Genomic DNA, 20,149 nt, shown 5'->3' on the forward strand with positions numbered 1-20,149 from the left:
AGAGCAGCAACAGCAGTGAACAACTAAAAGTGTTAACCGTCACAAAAGAGAGGTGTATTATGTTGACATGAATGACTTTTTAATGCTATGGAAAAATTTTAAAGATAGTAATTAACATGTTTTGATGAAATAGAAATCACCTCTGAAGCTAAATTCATTTTATATTTATTTTATTCATCATCATGTCATTTAGTATACACTATATATATATGCATAAAATATATCAATAAAATGAATTATTTTGATTTTATAAGCATAAATTCTTTGGATCAGTGTTCTCTTGTTTTTTATAGCCTCATACTATAAGATCTATCATATGAGCTCATAGACGCTACTGCAGTACAAATATTAGTCATTTTTTCCTTTCAGCATAAAAAAAGTGTAGTAAAAATTCCTCTTAGAAGAACAGCTTCTTAGGTAATATGGCAGAATCTTTAAAAGCTGCAAAATGCTTGTGTGTCTGATAATTTCGAGAGCTAAAATTTTTGTGTCAGCTTTCAAGTGCTTTTGTGTTTGTACGTGAAAAGTCAAAAGAATACACTTGTAAAAAATTGTGAAATTACCACAGTATGCTCAGGTCTGATCCGTCTTTCTTAAAATAAAATGCCTTTTTTTTCCCTTGGGTCCTGCTGTGAAAGAAAGTATGAGCCTTTTTGTAATTTTAGATTTAACATGTGACAAAACATGGATGAAAAGCTTTAAAAAAAATAATCAGTATACACAATTATCCCATAAAGACCTATGCCCATACCGCAAAAACATTTAGGCACCTTTTGGGAGTTAGATGATGAAGTGGCCATGAAAGGACCCAAAAGGTTCAGTATTTGTGTTCCTTGTGTTAAAGTTGGAACTTTTGATAACGTGAATATTGATTTAATCAACAATTTCAATAGGTAAAATTAGTTTACAGTGACTTTGTTTTTTATGCTAACAGCTTCACCTGGATACAATTACACAGAACCAGTTCAGTGGCATTTTAAACTTGCTGTGTTCATGGTCTCATATATAATTATTAATTGAATTTTTGTAAACATTTTGTTTTGTTTTTACAAATAGATTTGATTGAAGCAAAATTAATAGGTGTACTGGATATTTTGGATGAAGAAAATCGTCTTCCCCAACCAAGTGACCAGCATTTTACTTCAGTTGTGCACCAAAAACACAAGGACCATTTCAGACTCTCTGTAAGTTTATTTATGCTCTCTGTGTTGTTTTAATAAAAATGAGTTCTCGGAGCATTTGATCGTAACACTTTTCTAAGATATCCCAAACCACATCAGTTTCCACAGTTCATATTCTTTTGTCAAGGACAAGTTTAGACATAAGGTTTGTTGAAAAGTTTACTAAAGGCTCATTAAGTCTTGTAGACATTCTAATATCCTGCTGAAACGGATGTCATCTGTCTTCATTTCTACTTGATATTTATTAGCATGTGATGCATAAAGAAAATAAAAACACAATTTAGATTATTTGGTATCAAATGAACTATTTTGTTGTTCCTCTCCAGTATTGCTTGCTTTGGAGAATATCTAACTGGCATGAAGTGTCTAGCTAGCACTTTAGATGAAATTGAGGAACACACCAGGAGAACTTTTTTATTGTTAGTTCTTTAACATACAGCACTCTGTGGAAGACTGATGCATATCATGGCTATTTATGTACATGATTTCTGCTGAATTGCAAAAATATATGAATGTTAATTCCCTGCTGAAAAAATGCAAACAAAGGGAGCTAAAATAAGTTTTTATTCACTTTTACCTTTCGTAAATTTCCAGCTAAACGACTTAACTAGATTCCTGCGCAATGAAACATTCTTCTCAGTATGTGTATGATCAGCTAGGTGGTTGCCTTTTAAAGATAAAGATAGTAAAGATACTGTCCAAGCCCATATTTTAAACTTCTGTTCCCAAATCCTATGACAGTGTTGGGCATCAGCCTGTAGTCAGCTAAGGAATGAATAGAATAGAAATTATTGATTAAGTGGGGGGAGATTCAACTAACTGGTTTCTGCAGTCTCTGCAGTCTTGGTGAGTTTTATTTTGAATTTGAGGCTCATTCAGATTTAAATACCTAAGGCTTTGAATGGGAATGGAAAATAGCATGCTTTTTTTTTTTAATATCTTTTTTTGAACAGAAATGGTGGTAGTCATCACAGTTATAGAGCAGGAAGTGTCATTTTTAACATGTAGTACTCCTAGCAGAAACATGGTGTTGTCGTAGCAGTAATTTCTCTTTGTAATTTTACTTTTTGCTTACAGATTCCGAGAAAGTCTAAATTGGCTGTTCACAGAAATATCAGAGATGATGAAGGCTTTATTATCCGGCATTTTGCGGGAGCAGTATGCTATGAGACGGTAATTTTACTTAACAACAACAAAATCAAGTCAGCTAATTTTATTATTCTTTATAGTAGTCTTATTTTTTGAGTATAGAGGCTACAAGTAAAGTATTTTTTGATCAGAAGAGCAATTCAAAAGATGATTTGTGTTTTAGCTTTGAATCTAAATTCTGTGATTCGTGACAGAACTGACATTTTAGTTTCTTTTAACTTCTCAAATTGCAGACTATTCTGTTGAGACATATTTTATACAAGTGCTTGTTACAAATCTATATTTAGGTAATGGTGTCAGCATTAAATACATTGATTTCATGGTCTGCTGCAAAATTTTATGTCAACAGAAGTTTGCATCTGTAGGAGAAGAGTGCACCATATGATATAAATATATTGTTAGACTTAACAGTAACTTTTCAGAAGCATTCTTCTTCACGACTGTTTATTTTTATGTTAAAAAATCACTTTTTAAAAAAATATTTTCCATTGGTGCTCACAGTAGAATTATTCATATAAGGATATGAAATATCTGAAATTGTCATGCTGATACACGTTCTGGATTCTTGCGCTTTTATATGACTGTTCATCATATGAAAACATTGAAATGTCCTAAACCAGTAACTAAAACAATTTTTTAAAAATTATGCACTAAATACAAATACCTGAAAATCAGATTTTTTGGGGGGTGTAAAGGCGGGAAAAGGTCCCTAATGCTTCGTTATTGTTGTTTCTAACTCCAGTGTTTAAAAGGCAAGCTATTTCCAAAGCTGTTTTTTATCATTTGAAAATGGGGACTTTCACAGTACCTTCTTACTTTCTTCAAAATACTCTAAGAATGATAATGCTTGCTATGATGTTTTGAAGTAGGTACACTGTATACATCATTCTACAGATAAGAAAATTGAGGTCTGTGTATTGCCTAAGTGATTTTTCTGAGGTAACACGAGCCAATATCAAAATAACAAATACAATGGGAAGACTTACAATTAGAAGAAGCGTTAGAAGAATTGTTTAAGTGCTCTGTGTTAAACTGTGTACCTCATCATGATACGTCAGTAATACCTTAGAATATCTTCACAAACCGAAGAGTCAGATATGCACACACAAGCTCTGCTCTCAGAGCTGAGGCAGCTTTGATCCAGAAGCTATACTAATATGCTTCAGTTAATTTATCTTGCCCCTCAGTGGGATTTATTTAGCTTAGGCTAAACAACTTCTGGACCACAGCTGCCTTGTACCTTATCAGTTTCTTCTTTCTCCTTCTCTGTCACTGCATTTGTTGTCGTGACAGTTCTCATGATCTGCTTTGTGGTGATGACATTCACGTGGCTGCATTCGTATTCCAGTCTTCTGTTCTCACAGTCCAAGCGAATTTTGGAGGCCTTTCTTTGTTCTTTCATTCCCATCAGCACTGAAACTTTTTATGGGATGTCTTGGCAAATTTGTTTTTTTCTTGTTCAAATTAATTTCATAAATGTTCATAGATGTTCAAATCACTATTAACGTTGCACCAAAAACTATTAAGAATTTTATGGTGTGAAATTGGATGTAGGTTTCTTGATCTCTGAAGTTCAGTTTAATGCTTTGCTACTGACTTTTTAAAAGTTAGCTGATTTAAATAAACCAGAGAGGTAAGGTTTGTAAGGAAGGGAATAATATCTTTTATTATACCAGCTGTCCTTAAACAGTCATACTATAACTACTACTAAAATAACCATTCATTTTTCATTTCATTTGTCAAAACGGTAGATGTACCAGTTAAAGTGTGCAGGCTAGTTCTTGTTTCACAGCAAATCTTAAATGATTTTACAAGTGATGAAGGATTAAGCTTTCCAGAACTCCCAAGTGATGAGGTGTTGAGAGCTGGAAGTGGAGACAGGGATATAATCATTGGCAAAAGCACAACTAATTTCTTAAAAGGCACTAGACCTTACCTTGGGTCTCGTGATTCCATCAACATCCTTCAAATTTAAGAATATCTTTTCTCTCTGTTGTCGTGTTTTGCATGTCCTGTTGAAAAGTCATTTGAAATAATGTACTAATATTTATTCCACAATTCTAGCTGATTTTGAATAAAGCATATAATTTTGTTTTTCTTTCAATTTTCTTTAAGACGTAACTACTCAGGGTTGTGAAACAAATGTGCAATTATTTCTTTGGTTGTCTTTTCAGACGCAGTTTGTGGAGAAAAATAACGATGCTTTGCACATGTCCCTTGAATCTCTTATATGCGAGTCCAAGGACAAGTTTGTTCGACAGCTGTTTGAATCTAACACTAATAACAACAAGGATCCCAAACAAAAAGCAGGGAAACTTAGTTTCATCAGTGTGGGAAACAAATTCAAGGTAACACAGTACAGCAGAGAATCTGTTGTCTTCTAAAATAGGCCACTCCTAAGTTATCTGAAATAAGTACAACCTAAGGATGGGAGAACTAGTGGTAACTTGAGATTCATACAAAGAAAATTCTGTTAAATAGACATTTTTCCTATTGAAGTGTAAGAAATCAGTGTATTCAAGCTAAATGCTACCCATTTCTGTCAAAAAGACATTTGAAAATAGTCCTTGTAGAGATTATGCAAGAATTCAGAAGTCGTAATTTTGCAAGGAACTAAACTCTTGATCTAAATCTGGCTTCTGTGGCCTCTGAGGGTTTCTGTATGTGACAAAAGGTGTTCTTCCATCCTGTCTTAGTTGCGTGTTGTAGCAGATGCATCAATGGGGCTACAGTTTGCTATTCTCAAAATTCAACAGCTAACCTAACCACTGTACTTCGTCTTCTAAAATATTAAGATAGTAATTGATTTCACAGAAGTATATTCATTGTGCTGAACTGAACAGTTCCTTTCTCAATACCTGAATCTCATGCTTCTCCTCATTTTCTCCTTTCTTCTGCTTGTTGTAAAGCTGACCTTCAAACCTTGTCTTCTCCAAATGTTTTCTGCATCCTTTTCTCATTCAGCAGTTTATTTTTAGCTGGAGTATTCCAGCTCAGGATGGCTAGAAAAGAGAACTATAGGGGAATTGTGAGAGGAAAAGCAGGCACAACCATGGGCTGCAGGTAAATTTTTCAATCTCATGGACTTACTATTGATAGAGTTGCTGCAATTTCAGCAAGAGTTCTTCTCAATGCATCTGGGCCAGATCCAATGAAGGATTTAGATGCCTTCAAATCAGGTGCTGCAACATTTTTGGTTTGCTACCTTAGCTAAGGCACCTAAAACCCCAAATCACGTTCCTAGACAACTTTCACAGGCCATGGGGAAAGCAGGGCAATCCAGAAAACCATAGGCAGAGTGGCTAATAGCAACAGACTGTTTCTCCATTCCTGCTCCATCTCAAGGTTACATGCCTGAATCAGGACTGCGAGAGAGATTTCTTCTTTCAGAATCGTATCCAGTGGCTTAGTGTTCAGAATGGTTCTCTAAAAATGCAGAGGCCAGAAGAAAAGGAAGGGTATGGTACCAGCACTTGCTTTATATATAGCAGCTGTGTTCTGCTTCAGTTCTATACCCTGTTCAGTGTTTTATCTCTGGTATATTTTCCTTAGCAATAAGCTATTGGCTAATCTGTCAGAGGTGATCTCCCTCATTCCCTTCTGGAGCTGAGCTGTTAGGTAGCAAAAAATAAAATTTTGATGGGGCCAGAAAGAGTATAAGAGAGTTGTAATGTATTAGTTTTGGTCTTTACTGGGAATTGGGTAATCTTTCCTCTGAGATTTGCTCTCAGGATTATTTCCTCCTCCTCCTTATTATTCAGTGGTTATAGAATTATCTTATAGCCATTGGTTTAATATAAAATGCCTGAGCAGAAGGCAGACTGAAAATAGAATTGCATACAGATATCCTATCTCCTGAACAAGACCTGCAACCCTGATATGTCTGTTGTAAGGGAAGGTGGGATATTGTCCTTTTTTTTGGGGGGTTTTTTTTTTTTTTGTAACTGCATTTTCAAAATGCAAGTAACTGCAGGACCTGTGAGATGACTTCTACTTTTTTCCATCTGGGTTCTCAATTCCTTTTGGATTTAGCACCCCACATCCAGTTGCTATGGAGAGGTAATGGATACTGTTGTCCACAGGGGGTTGAAGTAAAAAGGAGAGTGTTTCAGTTGAGCAGCAACTGGGTGGGAGACTTTCTGAATTGCATTTTGGACTTCAGGGTTCACCTCTGCACCTAGAACATGACTAAAATCCTTTTTGGATCTGGCCCACCAATCTGTAATTCTCTTAATGTTTTCAACTTTCATGGCATTTTGAATGTATGTGTTACTTCCAATAATTCATTTAGTGTTAGCTTTCCAAACAAAGCACATACTACTGATGAACACTAATAGCCTTGAAAATTTCACTTCAGATGGCATTAAAATATGTTCTCTTATCTGCATAGAAGTTTTATCTCTTTAAGAATAAAAATTCTTAATGTATCAGTATAGAAGTCAGTTTTGAATTCCTCTAATTACATCAGTTATTAGATGGTGTTGCAGATACTTCTCTTTACAAAATCCTTAACAACATCCTTTCCTTATAACTAATTAAAATCAATTCACATAAACCGGTTGAGGAAATGATGAACTAATTTATCACATCTACTCAATAATTTTGGGGATAATTTTGCCTTAATATGGTAATGATGGATTAAACTGCGATAATTCAGAGCAGCAGTAGTTTTAGCAATATGCCTTATTTATATGATCATTTCATTATTGAAACTATTTAGTGACTCTGGCTTTTTCTTGTCAAATTGGGAGCATCCAGGGGATATAAGAAGGGGTATTTTTGCTCTAGCTAGAACTATATTTTGATGATGGAAATTAGGCTGTCTCTTCCAAAACGAAGCATCACAAATTTAAGGACAACGTGAAGATTATATGCAAAGTAGATATAAAAGTATTTGTCAGTGAGAACTTAGCAGGAGGTTATCAGTGTTTGTCATACCTCTTGTGGCACTCCCTCCTTCTTTCTAACCATATGCATGAAAAGTAAAAAACACATTTTTATCCACTGGAAGGAAGACTGCCAGCTCTAGGTGAAGCATATCTGCTGGTACAAATCCAGCTTCTGGGATTCGAGGTAATTGAAAGATCTGGTTATCCAGATCCTTTGGATTTGGTTCGAATACAGAAAATGAGGAGTATATTAAGATGTTTAGAATTCTGTCTTATATCAATCTACATTTGTGATTTTGTGAGTAATCTAGAAAGACTGTCGTGACAGTAGGCTATGTGATACAACAGGTGCATCTGTAAAGTAAAAGTATAACTCTTACTTTTGATATGGTTCTGGAATATTTAAGTCCCTCCCAATATACATTCAAGAGCAACTAACTCTCTTCCCCTCATAGCCTTAAGTCTCTAGTGGTCTTACACCCTTTTCCCAAACAGTCATAAGGTCTTCTGTCATCACAATTTGTTTAAATCCAGCCTGAGTAAATGTAGTTTAAAATTAAGACTATAGTCTGTTGAATTTCTTATCAAAGAAGAGTTTGGAATTAAAAGAAAAATTGATAATACAGATTCATCTACTAGAATTTTGACTCAGACTTTGAAGCCAACAGTGCAGCACAGCTTCAACAACAACAACAACAACAAATTGAAAGATTGAAGTGATCTTTAAAGGAAGCGGAGCATAATCTGTTATCTGTGTGAATTATTTAACATACAGGTATATATTTGTTATAGGTTAAATTTAGGTTTTCAAAATTTTAATGTATTTTTTGTATCATTGCTGGTCAGTCTCATTTCCTTTATAACTTTTTTACATGGACATTATTTCCTTTATTTTCCCAAATGGGTTTGCACTTTTTTTGATAGCCAGATTTCAGTCATACACATGGTATTGTTGTTAAATCCAACACAAGCTGTTTCCTCAGGATCATTCATGCACTCTTGCATGATTTTGTCTGTTAAAGATTTGTGAATGTTTGATTTATCAATTCTGTCTGATCTACTAACAATAAATATGCATGCGGTAATGCTGTATCACTGTACTGTGTGTCTGCTTTTGTAGTTATCATGGTAAGATGTTCCTTGGCAGTCTTTTGAAATACTGGTTTTCTTTTGCAGACTCAGTTAAATTTGCTTCTTGAGAAGCTTCACAGTACTGTAAGTATAAATACAGATGCAAGTTCATCGTTTTCTCTTTCCGGTGCTTCTCGCATTAATTGTAATCAATTATCTCAACAATTTTGCTTAAAGTAGATGTCTAGTGATAAAAAAATAACTTCAGAGTTTGCAGTTATGTGACACTTTTGAAGTGTCTTGCTGTGCAGCTAATGAATATTGAGTTAATTGGGGGGGGGCATGAGGGCGCCTGAAAATTTTGTTGTTAAACAAAAATTACATGGTTTCAGCAAACAATATGATATTCTACTTAAATCTATCTAGGCTGCAGTCTCCTTTCCAGTTAGTTTCACGTTCTTCCTTTCACTGCTTATCATTGATGACTAACTGCAGGAGATTTAGAATTGTATTTAAAAGCAGGATAGGCAATATATTAATAACTTGTGTTTTCATATTCCATAATGTAGTTTAAACTAAGATGTTTTAACTTCTTTTTGTGATAGGCTGCAGATGCACAGAAGGTCAAAGAACATGATTCTACCTAATGAGTATTTACTCATTTAGCTGATAATGATTTGATAGCTCGTGGAATTCTCCCTGTAATTCAGCTAATCATATATATATAGGAAGATGTCTGTGAGAATACATTCTTCTTGTTTCTCTCAGAGGTTATGCTCTGGCAAAAAAAAAAAAAAAAAATTGTCAAGTGAATAGGACAAGTGCTGGAATGTAGCCAGCGTTAAGACCTCGCTGTGCTTGTGAGGCTGGTCAGAAAGGCAGATAATGGCCTTCACCTCAGTACACAGTGAAACTGAGAGTCAGTCCAAGGAAAAGGAGTGTGGCCGCTCTAAGTTTAGCTAACCAGTGGTTAGAGATGTATTATTAATGTAGAGCTGCCTTTGGCAGGCCCTTTCTGACTCCAAGGGGAGACATAGGTACAAAGCACTCTCAAAATATTCAAACCAGGAGTAGAATTATGATTTCTTAGTCTCAATTTTGTTTTTGTATATAGGATAGAATTTCATTAGCTGCCTGTTATAAGAAAAGCTGAGTAACTAGATGATGATTAAAAAAGAGCCCTTAAAGAGGGAATGTGGAATAGTCAGAGAAAGCAGTGGTCAAAATTGTAAAGAAAGTATATACATATATATGGTGAGAAGAGAAGACCAGGTTGGAACAACAAATGGAGGAAGGGAAAATGAAACCATGAGGTAAAGGAAACTGGAAAAAGTCAGAGTTAGAATAAAGGTCAAGTTTAACTGGCATGATTCCAATGTCAGGAGGTTGGAAGGATATCCTGTATGATGTGAACTCTGGAGGACTGAGACATTTAGCTGATATGGCTGTGAAGATAATGAGTATGGTAGAAACTAGAGCGGTTCATCATAATTAGATTGTTTTAATGGTAAGAGGAGTTGAGTGAAAACTCAAAAGTTGAGGTTCCAATTAGTAGCTTGAGCATTGAGATCAGTTATATCAAGACAAAGTTAGAGTGCAAATTGGCTATAACAAGAAAAATGTCAAATTTTCTCTTTTTAGAAGTCTGTTATTTTACTTTTTTCTTTACTTCAGCAGTTCTTAAATGACTGTTATTTCAGTAGGTTTAAAATGTATAGATTCTGCTAACTTGCTCTTTTGATAATAGGGGTCTAGCTTTATTCGCTGTATCAAACCTAATTTAAAGATGACAAGTCACCATTTCGAAGGGGGGCAGATCCTCTCTCAGCTTCAGTGTTCAGGTAATGTATGCATCTGATATCCCCTCCCCCCCATTGTTTTGAGCATTGTAGATTGACGTGAGTTTGAAATACGTGAAATGGAAACAGTATGTTTCCTAACTTGAACTGTTGCTTTCTAGAAGGTAAGTTATTTATGTCTTTCAAACACTTACTAATTTCAGTTCTCAGTAACTGAGGCTCCCATTTTAGTCAAAAGAGGTTTAGTTAACGCAGCCTAAGAAGTGATTCATATGAACAGCCATAAGACCTCTTATTTGCAAGCAGAGTTGCTTTAGTCTCCATCAGCTGTTTCTCAATTGATTTTAATGAGAGTATAGATACCTGGTACACAATAAGGAGCCACGTATTGGTACTTAAATTCAGATTTCTTAATCTGGAGCTGAATCCCATGTCACATGTTCCCATGAATCCCATGTTTTGCCCACAGCATTGCTATGGCAGCAACTTAGTCCAGAACAACAGTATTCCTTTGGATTCCTCTGGCAATTAAGTGTTAGAAACTCACCTCTGCGTTTAGAAACAGTCAGTATTAACTGGGTATCTAATCACTGAAACAAATCTGTTTCCTTCCATTCCATTCTATAACAAAATCAAATAAGCCCTGTTTTAGTCTCTCAAAATTACTTTATACCATTATTAATTTGGTTTGGAACTAAGCTTCCAGCAGTGGCACTTCTGTTGTTTTATGTACTACAGTGGTGATGTGATGCTACATTTTCATTATTCTTGAAATGCTTTCAAATTTTATAGCTTTATTTTAAAGGACAAATATTAGCAGTCTTTTTTTGCCCCACTGAGCAGCAGCCTGAATGGCTTGCTAGGCTGTTGGAATGCTTGTTGGTATCGTGTCATGTCATTCTTCATAGGGTGCTTATTCACCAAGGTACTTGGATATTTATTTTTCTTCCTTCCTATATTTTTCCCTTTTAGTATTTTTGTCCTTTCAGTAATTTGTGTTTAACTTTTTCACTTTTGGAAGTCAGGAGACATTTCCAGGTTTTGCAGCTGGTGTTTTGGCAAGCCACCATGTATTTATTGTGTCACATTATAATCACAAATGCTTAACAACTTTTTGGCTATTAGGATTCTGTTAACATTATTAGCAGTAGGTTTCTTCAGGTTACTAGCATTTGGCATGTCAGAGGAGGAAGTAAGAAATGAACTTTTTTTATTTTCCATCGTAATAATTGTAATGTTTTATAATAATCTTACAAGTTTACTTTTCTGTGTGTGCTACTTTAGCAACAGTAAAAGAAGTTCAATCTAGTGAAAAAAATCAATATATAATGTTAAAAAAGTAAGAATTAATACTATATATGTGTGTATGTGCATTATATATATTTTAAGAAGGACTTAGTGGAAACAAATCATTAAAAACAAGTTTGCAGATTGTGAAGGTTAGAGACAGCAACCATAAGTTAACAGTAAACTTAGAAACTGATATATAAAATCTGTTGTTGGAGCTATGTAGAGGAATGGGCAGAATCTAGCATGGTCTGTGCTTCTTGAAGTAATTTGAACCATTTCCTGACTTTGTGCTCTACTGATGCCCTAGTTATAGCTCAAATGTAGAAACAGTGTTTGGGGAATTAAAGCTACATCTTGCCAACTGATACCTAGTACTACAATACACAAAATGTCCTAAAAGTGCACTTCTATTAGGCACTGCATCAGTACCGCATCTCACAAGTGTTGATGTGATAAAAAGGAGAGCCATACTGGGCATCGTTTTTCCTTTCTTCAAAAAGAATTGCAAAATCTCAAGTTTGCTAAAAAGAAAACAAATATGTAGCAGAATGACTGGAAAAAAAAAGCTCTTCATGATTGGGTGTTACTTATCTGTCTAAATAGGGAGAAACTCATATGGACCTCTCTCACTCGTTCCTAACTTTTTGTGAGTGATCACATGATCAAGAAATGCTAGAGGCTTGGTCTAGTCTGTGATGAACTGTATGGATTGGATTCTGAACAATGTTTGTGAGGCTTATGTCATGAACTACTGGTTATCATAAAAATCATTGCTTTTTTGTGTTTTTCTAGTACTAACTTTTGTGTATGTGTTCCTATGAGTATAGGAATGGTGTCGGTTTTGGACTTAATGCAAGGTGGTTTCCCTTCACGAGCTTCATTTCATGAACTATATAATATGTACAAGAAATACTTGCCTGCAAAATTGGCTCGACTGGATCCTAGGCTCTTTTGCAAGGTAAGTTGGAAATTAATTCCTCTGCCATATCGTCAAGGGCAGAAAATATATTTGTGTATATTTTTTGTCTTTTATGATTTTTGGAAGAGAAAGATAAACCAGACTTTTTTTTTCTTTGTTTCAGGCACTGTTTAAAGCCTTAGGATTGAATGAAAATGATTACAAATTTGGGTTAACCAAGGTGTTTTTTAGACCTGGCAAGGTAATGTGTTTCTTTCTTTTTCCATTTGGAGTTCATGAATGTGAATCAAAGAATAATTGATATTGGAAGGGACCTCTGAAGATCACTTGGTCAACACTTTGCTTAAAGTAGGGCCAACTTTTAAATAAGGTTGCTCAGAGCCTTTTGTAAATACTGATCACTTTCTATGGAAAAAAAAATCATAAATGTCTGCATAGTTTTGTTGCTAGTAGTGCTGTATTTCTAAAGCAACATTTGTTGCTTTGTATTTCACGAGATTCCCCCACGTTCTACAAGTCACTTAGAAATATATTTAGGACTGCTAAAAAGAGCAAGTCAGAGGAAAGAAAGAAACACTTTCCACTAAAATGTATTTATAGCTGAAATCTCTTCCTGTGATCATGAGCACTGCTGTTGCTAAGACAGAGAAAGAAGAAGAAGTAGGGAGCTGTTGTGACTGGAAAGGGAACTTCATCATAGGCACCGGACAGTGTCTTTACTGTCATAATTATCCATAAGTAGAAATGCAAGATTTTTAGAAAAGTTTGCCTTTAGTTGGATTCTTACATGAAGATTTAAAAAATTGAGCAATGTTTTCAGGGCTTTCATTTTTCACCAAATGCAGAACTTGAGGTATCTTAAAATTATGGAACTTCAGAGCAGTTATTCAGGAAGTGGAGTACAAAATCATTCCTTAAAATATCATCAATAAGTTTTTATTTTTAATGATCAATAAATGGTTGCATTATTCAAAATCGTGAGCATTTCACATCAATTAAAAAAATAAAACAGTCATTTCTGTTATTGTCAAAGTTGTAACTGAAGTTATGCCAGACATACCTTTGTGTTTGAATTAATTGAGTGGATATAATGGTAATATTCAGTGTTCTGTTTACATTAAAAGTGTTGTACTCAACTTGCTCTTAAATAATGTCAAACACTTTCTCTTCTCCTCATTTGTAAAACTAATTTTGTATTTAGTTTGCAGAGTTTGATCAGATAATGAAGTCAGATCCGGATCATTTAGCAGAGCTAGTTAAACGAGTCAATCACTGGCTTATCTGCAGTCGCTGGAAAAAAGTTCAGTGGTGTTCTCTTTCAGTGATTAAATGTATGTATTTTGTATTTTAGTATATCAAAATATTTGCTAGCAATATAGCAAAGCAGTTATCATCATCCTGAAATGTGGTCACGGTCATATATAACAGATGCTGATGCGGTAAAGTCTGAGTAGTTCCTTTCAAGATTGGTGAGATTTCTCATAGTTTGTGGTGGGTAAATATAGGGGGGCTTAAAGCAGAGGTTTGTAAAAGTGGTGATGTGGTGGGCCGTGTCTTCCAACCTCCTGTGCCCAGGCTGCTTAGAGGCTTCCTGAATCCCTGGTAAACACTTGCACAGAAATAGCTAGCAATTAAAGGTCTTAGGGAGGCACCTCGACATTGGCAGGAAAGAGCAGCAGTTTCAACTCTGAGTTGACAATATAGAGTCATTTAGTTGAGCAGCGCATTCAGGAGGACTGACGTGAATCATGGGGCAAATGTCTCCATTCCAGGAGTTACTGCTGATGGGCAAGTGAGTGCCGGTCACTATTGATAGGCACTTTCTAAGTGCTCAGCCTGCTCTTCTCACTGTGCAGAGTAGGAGCAAGGCAGTGTGGAATAGTTTGGTACTGGTGAGGTGGTTCATTAAAGATGCCTGTATGCCTAACTCAGAATTATGAATTCTGTTGTCTGCTGCAGTTTAATGGACCTAGCTCTCAAGCACAAATCATCTACATACAGGTTTGAGCTATCAAGTGTGTGAGTAATAGAGAAAATATAGAAGTTCCGTTAAATTGTTTAAACCATTGAGACTCAGTCAGTCTTTTGTGTGTTACAGTGAAAAACAAGATAAAATATCGAGCCAGTGCCTGCATTAAAATACAGAAGACTATTCGAATGTGGCTTTGCAAGAGAAAGCACAAACCACGGTAAGAGATTATTCCTTGGTTGAAGCAAATGTCTATTTTTAAAACAGTTTCTTCTGAATGTAAATAAGAGATTTACTATGCTTAACTAAATGTATCCGAAGTAATAAAATGATATAAGAGTAAAAGGGGCTTTGAGGGGTGCTGCCTTCCCCCTCTCTTTCCCAAGGATGAATCAACTGAATCTGAACCTTTCCGAAGAGATGTTTAACTTGTTTGTAGAATCCTGCAGTGATAGCTAAGGATTCCTAATAACAGAGCTAAGTCTTTCCATATGTAATTCAGGACTTTTTGTCCTTTACTCATTCTCACTTTCTTCTATAGGCCTCCTTTCTTCCACATGTGAGCAATAATAGTGTATTATCTCTCTCTCTTTTCCTCTTGAAGTTAAGTAACTCCATTAGCTTAAATCTGATGGTATGGAGTACTGATGGAAAAGACTTTGGCCATTAAGCGCTCCTGACGTTATTGTTCTTTGATAGAAACCCAACACACTTTTTGTTCTTCATTACTGGGGTTCTTATAAAATGTTTTCATCTTTTGATAGTTGTTTCATTTTGTACCTTCGTGTTTCTGATCATTTCCCTAAATGTTTATGCTGTTCTTCTGTGCTCATCTTTTAATGATTTGAATTAGTTTCTACCTTTTGTATGTTATTTTGCCTGAATTCCTGTGCAGTGATTTGTTTCTTTCTAGACTGTCTCTGTAGAGTTATAATTTGGCCTTCAGTACTGTTTCTTTAAGAAGCTGCAAGGTTTTCTGGACTCTTTTCCCAGACTTTTTTTATTATTATTATTTTCTGTGGGGTCTGATGACCCCTTTGTAAAATCATAATTGTAAAATAATCTGAAGATACTATAAACTGTCTTCCATTCACAGCATTGATGGTCTGGTAAAAGTGCGTACACTGAAAAAGAGACTTGGTAAGTTTAATGAAGTAGTAAGTGCTCTGAAGGAGGGGAAGGCAGAGACAAGCAAGCAGGTCAAGGAGCTGGAGTATTCTATTGATGCTTCAATGACCAAAATTAAGGTATGATATTAACCAGAGAAATGGTTTCTTATTTTAAAACTTAATCTCAAATAGAAGCCCAACGTTATTTCCTTTTTTTGACAGGAAGTACTCTGGACAAAGATTTTATGTTTACATGTCTTGTTATAGACATTTATGTCAGAGGTCTCATTTTTCAGAGGCACTGGGTACTTCTAACTATTTAAAGATATTTGTGAATGTAGCTGAAATGAATCCTGAAATTGGGTGCATACATCCTCATCTGTGTTTCAATGTGTGGTGACAGTGTGAGGCTGGTGCTACTAATTTGCTTGTTCTGTATTAGCAGTATTTTAAATTAATCAGGGCTGAAACTTACAAACATAAACAACAAACATAGTGATGAGATTCATATTCTGGTTATGTCTTTTTTTTCAGAGCTGGTAGTAAAGAGAGTTCAGCTTGCTCAATTTGCTTTGAGATCCATAGTTCTTGATCCCTTATCACAAGAGCACAGAAGCAAAATGAAAGCATACTGAAATTTTTTAATGTTAGAAGAATTTTAATGTCTTGAGTTTTATGTTTCAGGCCATCTTATAACCTTCTCTAGTGTACTGTATTCAGATTTTGCTATTTAAAAATCTCTTGTTGAAAAGATGATAAAATTAATAATAATAAGATAATGTACTGGATTTTAAAGCAGTCAAAATTTGTAGTTCCCTTCTCTAACAGAAATAAGGCAAGTTGACTATTAGTATGAGAAAGCCTCAGAAAAGGTCAGCAAACACCCCATGTCATGCTTGCTTATTGTCTTTTTTTTTGTCCTTTGTATGCCTCAACATGAAGAGTAAAGGAACATAGAGAAAATGAAATTAAGCTGTAGTTGTCAGTGAGATTTGGAAATATATGTAACAAAGATTATTGCTTTATTAAATATTTTCATCATGTTATTTGTTACTCATCTCATTTTTAAATATTTTTAAATATTTTCTACTGTGTCCCAATTTTTTTTACCATGGGTGCTAGCATAATAAGAGATCTAAAACTATTCTGTGCTTCTATATATGAGGTGGAACTGTTAAGTAACCACTGCAGAAGTAAAGGACATGACACAATGCACACAGGAAGCTCCTAGTTCTCAGGATGGTAAGGATTAATTTCTGTTGCTTAAAAATGGCAGGTTTCAAAAGTGAAGGCAGGTTTTAAAGAGAAGTCCTGTCTGGTGTTAGTAATAAAAACGGAGACTGCTTTCTGTGGTTTTAAATGAAAGAGGAAAGTAATGTATCCACAGGATTTTAGAAAGGAAGTGAAGGACTTGCTTCAGGTTCCTTCTCCCCCACTCCCTTATATATATACTTCAGTTATGGTGCTCACTACTTTCAGAACACTTCATATAATTTTTAAAGATTAAGTACAAACTCAAAGGAATATTATCCCTCCTTACTATTTCATTTTGCAGACCACTATAATGACAAGAGAACAGATACAGAAAGAATATGATGCTCTAGTTAGAAGCTCTGAGCAGCTTCTGAGTGCACTGCAGAAAAAGAAACAGCAAGAGGAAGAAGCAGAGAGGCTGCGACGCATCCAGGAGGAAATGGAAAAAGAGAGAAAGAGACGTGAAGAGGAGGAGCAGCGCCGAAGGAAGGAAGAAGAGGAAAGACGTTTGTGAGTGTTGAATACGTTGCTGCTTTTGGAATGAGAAGCAAATAGGAAAGGCACTTAATCAGCTTGTGTTTAATATTCCTGTGCCTAAAGAGAGTAACAGAGATTGTACTCCCAGTGTGCTGTGCACTGTGTAAAAACCATTTTTTCCAAAGGGTTTACATTGAAAGTATAGTCAGAAGAGAGTGTGAAAGAAATGATATGAAGCAACTGGGAATACGCTCAGACTTGGAAAGTTTCTTGACTTTACATTATAGTGTCTTGTCATCAGGACTGTACTGACTTCTGAATTACTATTTAATTTTATGGAAGAAGCTTTCATATTTCTTGTTTACTTGCATCATAATAAGATAATTATCAAAAGTTTTTTCATCTTCCCCCTTCCCCCCCTGCTTTTGTAATAGGAAATCTGAGATTGAGGCAAAGAGAAAACAGGAAGAGGAAGAGAGGAAGAAGAGGGAAGCGGAAGAAAAGCGTATTCAGGTAATGTTTTAACTGTGCTTTCCAAAAAAATCTTTTCCACAACTTAATGTTCTCCACCTGAAACTACTGAGTCTAATAGTTTCATTTTATAAACGAGTCTTAAAATCATACAGCAGTGTTGTATTCGGCATGTTTAATATAATCTAACTGTCTAGAAATAGTACTACTTAATTTTTATTAAATTGTAACTACAAAAGTAGAAAAACTATATTAAGTAAATTCTGTTGTCAGGTAAGAAAGGATGTACGTGTGAATGAGAGGCCTAAAGAAGCTTCTGCTGTTGACAGGAGCTGGAGAGTTATTTGTATCAAGGATGTATATTTTGTCTGAGACACAAGAGAGGCGGGGCCAAAAGGTTTGGGCAATTTAAGAGAGTATTAACATTCCTGAAAATTCTTTTGGCAGTATTTGTTGACATGACTGAAAAGGAATAAACAGCAAAATCAGACATTTCAGAAGTCACTGTTTGGCATCCTATGGTGTTAAAGGTAAAGATAATAAAGGGACAAATAAAGTTTAGAAAAAGAAAAAAAGATTCTTTGCCTCAGTCTTTACTGGTAAGACCAGTCTGCAGGAATCTCAGGTCCCTGAGACCTGTGGGAAAGTCTGAAGCAAGGAAGTGTTACCTTCAGTGGAGGAGGATCAGATGAGAGAGCATGTAAATGCACTGGACATACGCAAGTCCACAAGACCTGGTGGGGTGCACCCATGAGTGCTGAGGGAGCTGCCTGGTGTTATTACAAGGCAACCCTCATTATCTTTGAAAGGTCATGGTGTTTGGGAGAGGTTCCTGAGGACTGGAAGACCCTTCCTGAAGGGCAAGGAGGAGGATCCAGGGAACTGCAGGCCAGTCAGCCGCACCTCAATCCCTGGGGAGGTGATGGAGTGAATCTCCCTGGAAACCACTTCCAAACATAGGAAAGTCAAGAAAGCGATTGGGAATAGTCAGCATGGATTTATGAAGGGGAGATCATGCCTGACAAATCTGGTAGTCTTCTATGATGAGATAACTGGCTTGGTGGATGAGGGGAAAGCAGTGGATGTTGTTTATCTTGACTTTAGCAAGGCTTTTGACCTTTTGACCCATAACATCCTCATAGACAAACTGATGGAAGTATGGGCTAGATAAGTGGGCAGTGAGGCAGACTGAAAACTGGTGGGACTGCTGGGCCCAAAGGGTTGTGATGAGCAACACAAAGTCCAGCTAGAAGCCAGTCACTAGTGGTGTACCTGAGGGCTTGATGCTAGATCCAGTACTCACATCTTTGGTAGTGGCAAAGATGATGGGACAGTGTGCCCCCTCAGCAAGCTTGCAGATGATACAAAACTGGGAGGAGTGGCTGATACACTAGATGGTTGAGTTGTCATTCAAAGGGATGTTGACGGACTGGAGAAACGGGCTGACAGGGATCCCCTGAAGTTCAGCAAAGGGAAGTGCAAATTCCTGCCCCTGGGTAGAATAACCCCATTCACCAGTACAGGCTGGAGGCTGACCAGCTGGAGAGCAGCTTTGCAGAAAAGGTCCTTGAGTCCTGGTGCATGAGCCAGCAATGTGCCTTTGAGGCCAAGAAGGCCAATGGTCTCCTGGGCTGCATAAGGAAGAAAGTTGCCAGCAAGTTGACAGAGGTCATTCTTCCCCTGTAATCATGACTAGTGAGGCTATATCTGGAGTGCAGTGTCCAGTTCAGGGCTCCCCAGCACTAGAGAGACATGGATGTACTGGAGCAAATCCTGCAAAGGACGATGAAGATGGTTAAGGAACTGGAACATCTGAGATAGAAGGGGACACTGGTAGAACTTGGGACTGCTTAGCCTGGAGAAGAGCTTGCTCAGGGGGTATCTCAGTGATGTGTATAAATACCCAATGGGAGGAACGTAAAGAAGGTGAAGCCAGACTTTTTTCTCAGGCATGCTCAGTGACAGGATGAGAGGGAATGGGCACAAAGCAAAATGCTGGAAATCACATTTAAATGTAAGAAGAAACATTTTTATTATGAGGATGGTTGAACTCTGGAATGGGTTGCCCAGAGAGGTTGTGGAGTCTCCATCCTTGGAGATACTCAAAACCTGGCTGGACATGATGTTGTTCAGTGCTCTCTAGCTGATGCTGCTTTGAGTAGGGATTGTGCTAGATGATCTCCAGAGATCCTTTCCAGCCTCAGCTATGTGTGATTCTGTGATTAAGAGCTCAATCCTAGCTTTAAAGGCAATTGGTAGAGTTGAAGAGCTGCCACAATGTAAAAAAAAAGTCATATGGAAGGCTGTAATAGAACTGAGATGAAAAAGAAATGGATGTACAATCCCATCTGGAGATGATCGTTCAGAGCCATTTCTTATTCCTTCTGATAACTTATATTCAAGCTGGGCATTGAGTGTGATGGAATTGTTGTGAGCACAACTGCACTACATGCATCAAGAACATTTGTAGGATGGGAACATACTAGATTTGTGACGGAAATTAGGCTATTGTAGTAAGTTGGATTGACAAATAATAATTTTTAGGAACAGGATGTGTTAAGTAAATATTTT

General features: G+C 36.3%; 1 protein-coding gene across 6 annotated transcripts in view; it reads left to right on the forward strand.

The window, feature by feature from the left end:
* The window catches only part of MYO6 (myosin VI), a 116,521-nt gene that overhangs the window by 73,929 nt on the left and 22,443 nt on the right, over window positions 1-20,149 (forward strand). For all 6 annotated transcript variants that reach the window (XM_064508685.1, XM_064508688.1, XM_064508686.1 and 3 more), the window contains exons 16-27: window positions 1,057-1,184; window positions 2,259-2,354; window positions 4,505-4,678; window positions 8,396-8,434; window positions 10,038-10,131; window positions 12,207-12,337; window positions 12,462-12,539; window positions 13,500-13,629; window positions 14,397-14,487; window positions 15,364-15,514; window positions 16,932-17,140; window positions 17,542-17,620. In XM_064508685.1, the coding sequence (XP_064364755.1) occupies window positions 1,057-1,184; window positions 2,259-2,354; window positions 4,505-4,678; window positions 8,396-8,434; window positions 10,038-10,131; window positions 12,207-12,337; window positions 12,462-12,539; window positions 13,500-13,629; window positions 14,397-14,487; window positions 15,364-15,514; window positions 16,932-17,140; window positions 17,542-17,620 (1,400 nt within the window). The remainder of the gene's footprint in view (window positions 1-1,056; window positions 1,185-2,258; window positions 2,355-4,504; window positions 4,679-8,395; window positions 8,435-10,037; window positions 10,132-12,206; window positions 12,338-12,461; window positions 12,540-13,499; window positions 13,630-14,396; window positions 14,488-15,363; window positions 15,515-16,931; window positions 17,141-17,541; window positions 17,621-20,149) is intronic.

The sequence above is a fragment of the Dromaius novaehollandiae genome, chromosome 3 (genome assembly GCF_036370855.1).
Source record: "Dromaius novaehollandiae isolate bDroNov1 chromosome 3, bDroNov1.hap1, whole genome shotgun sequence".
NCBI classification, from domain to species: Eukaryota; Metazoa; Chordata; class Aves; order Casuariiformes; family Dromaiidae; genus Dromaius; species Dromaius novaehollandiae.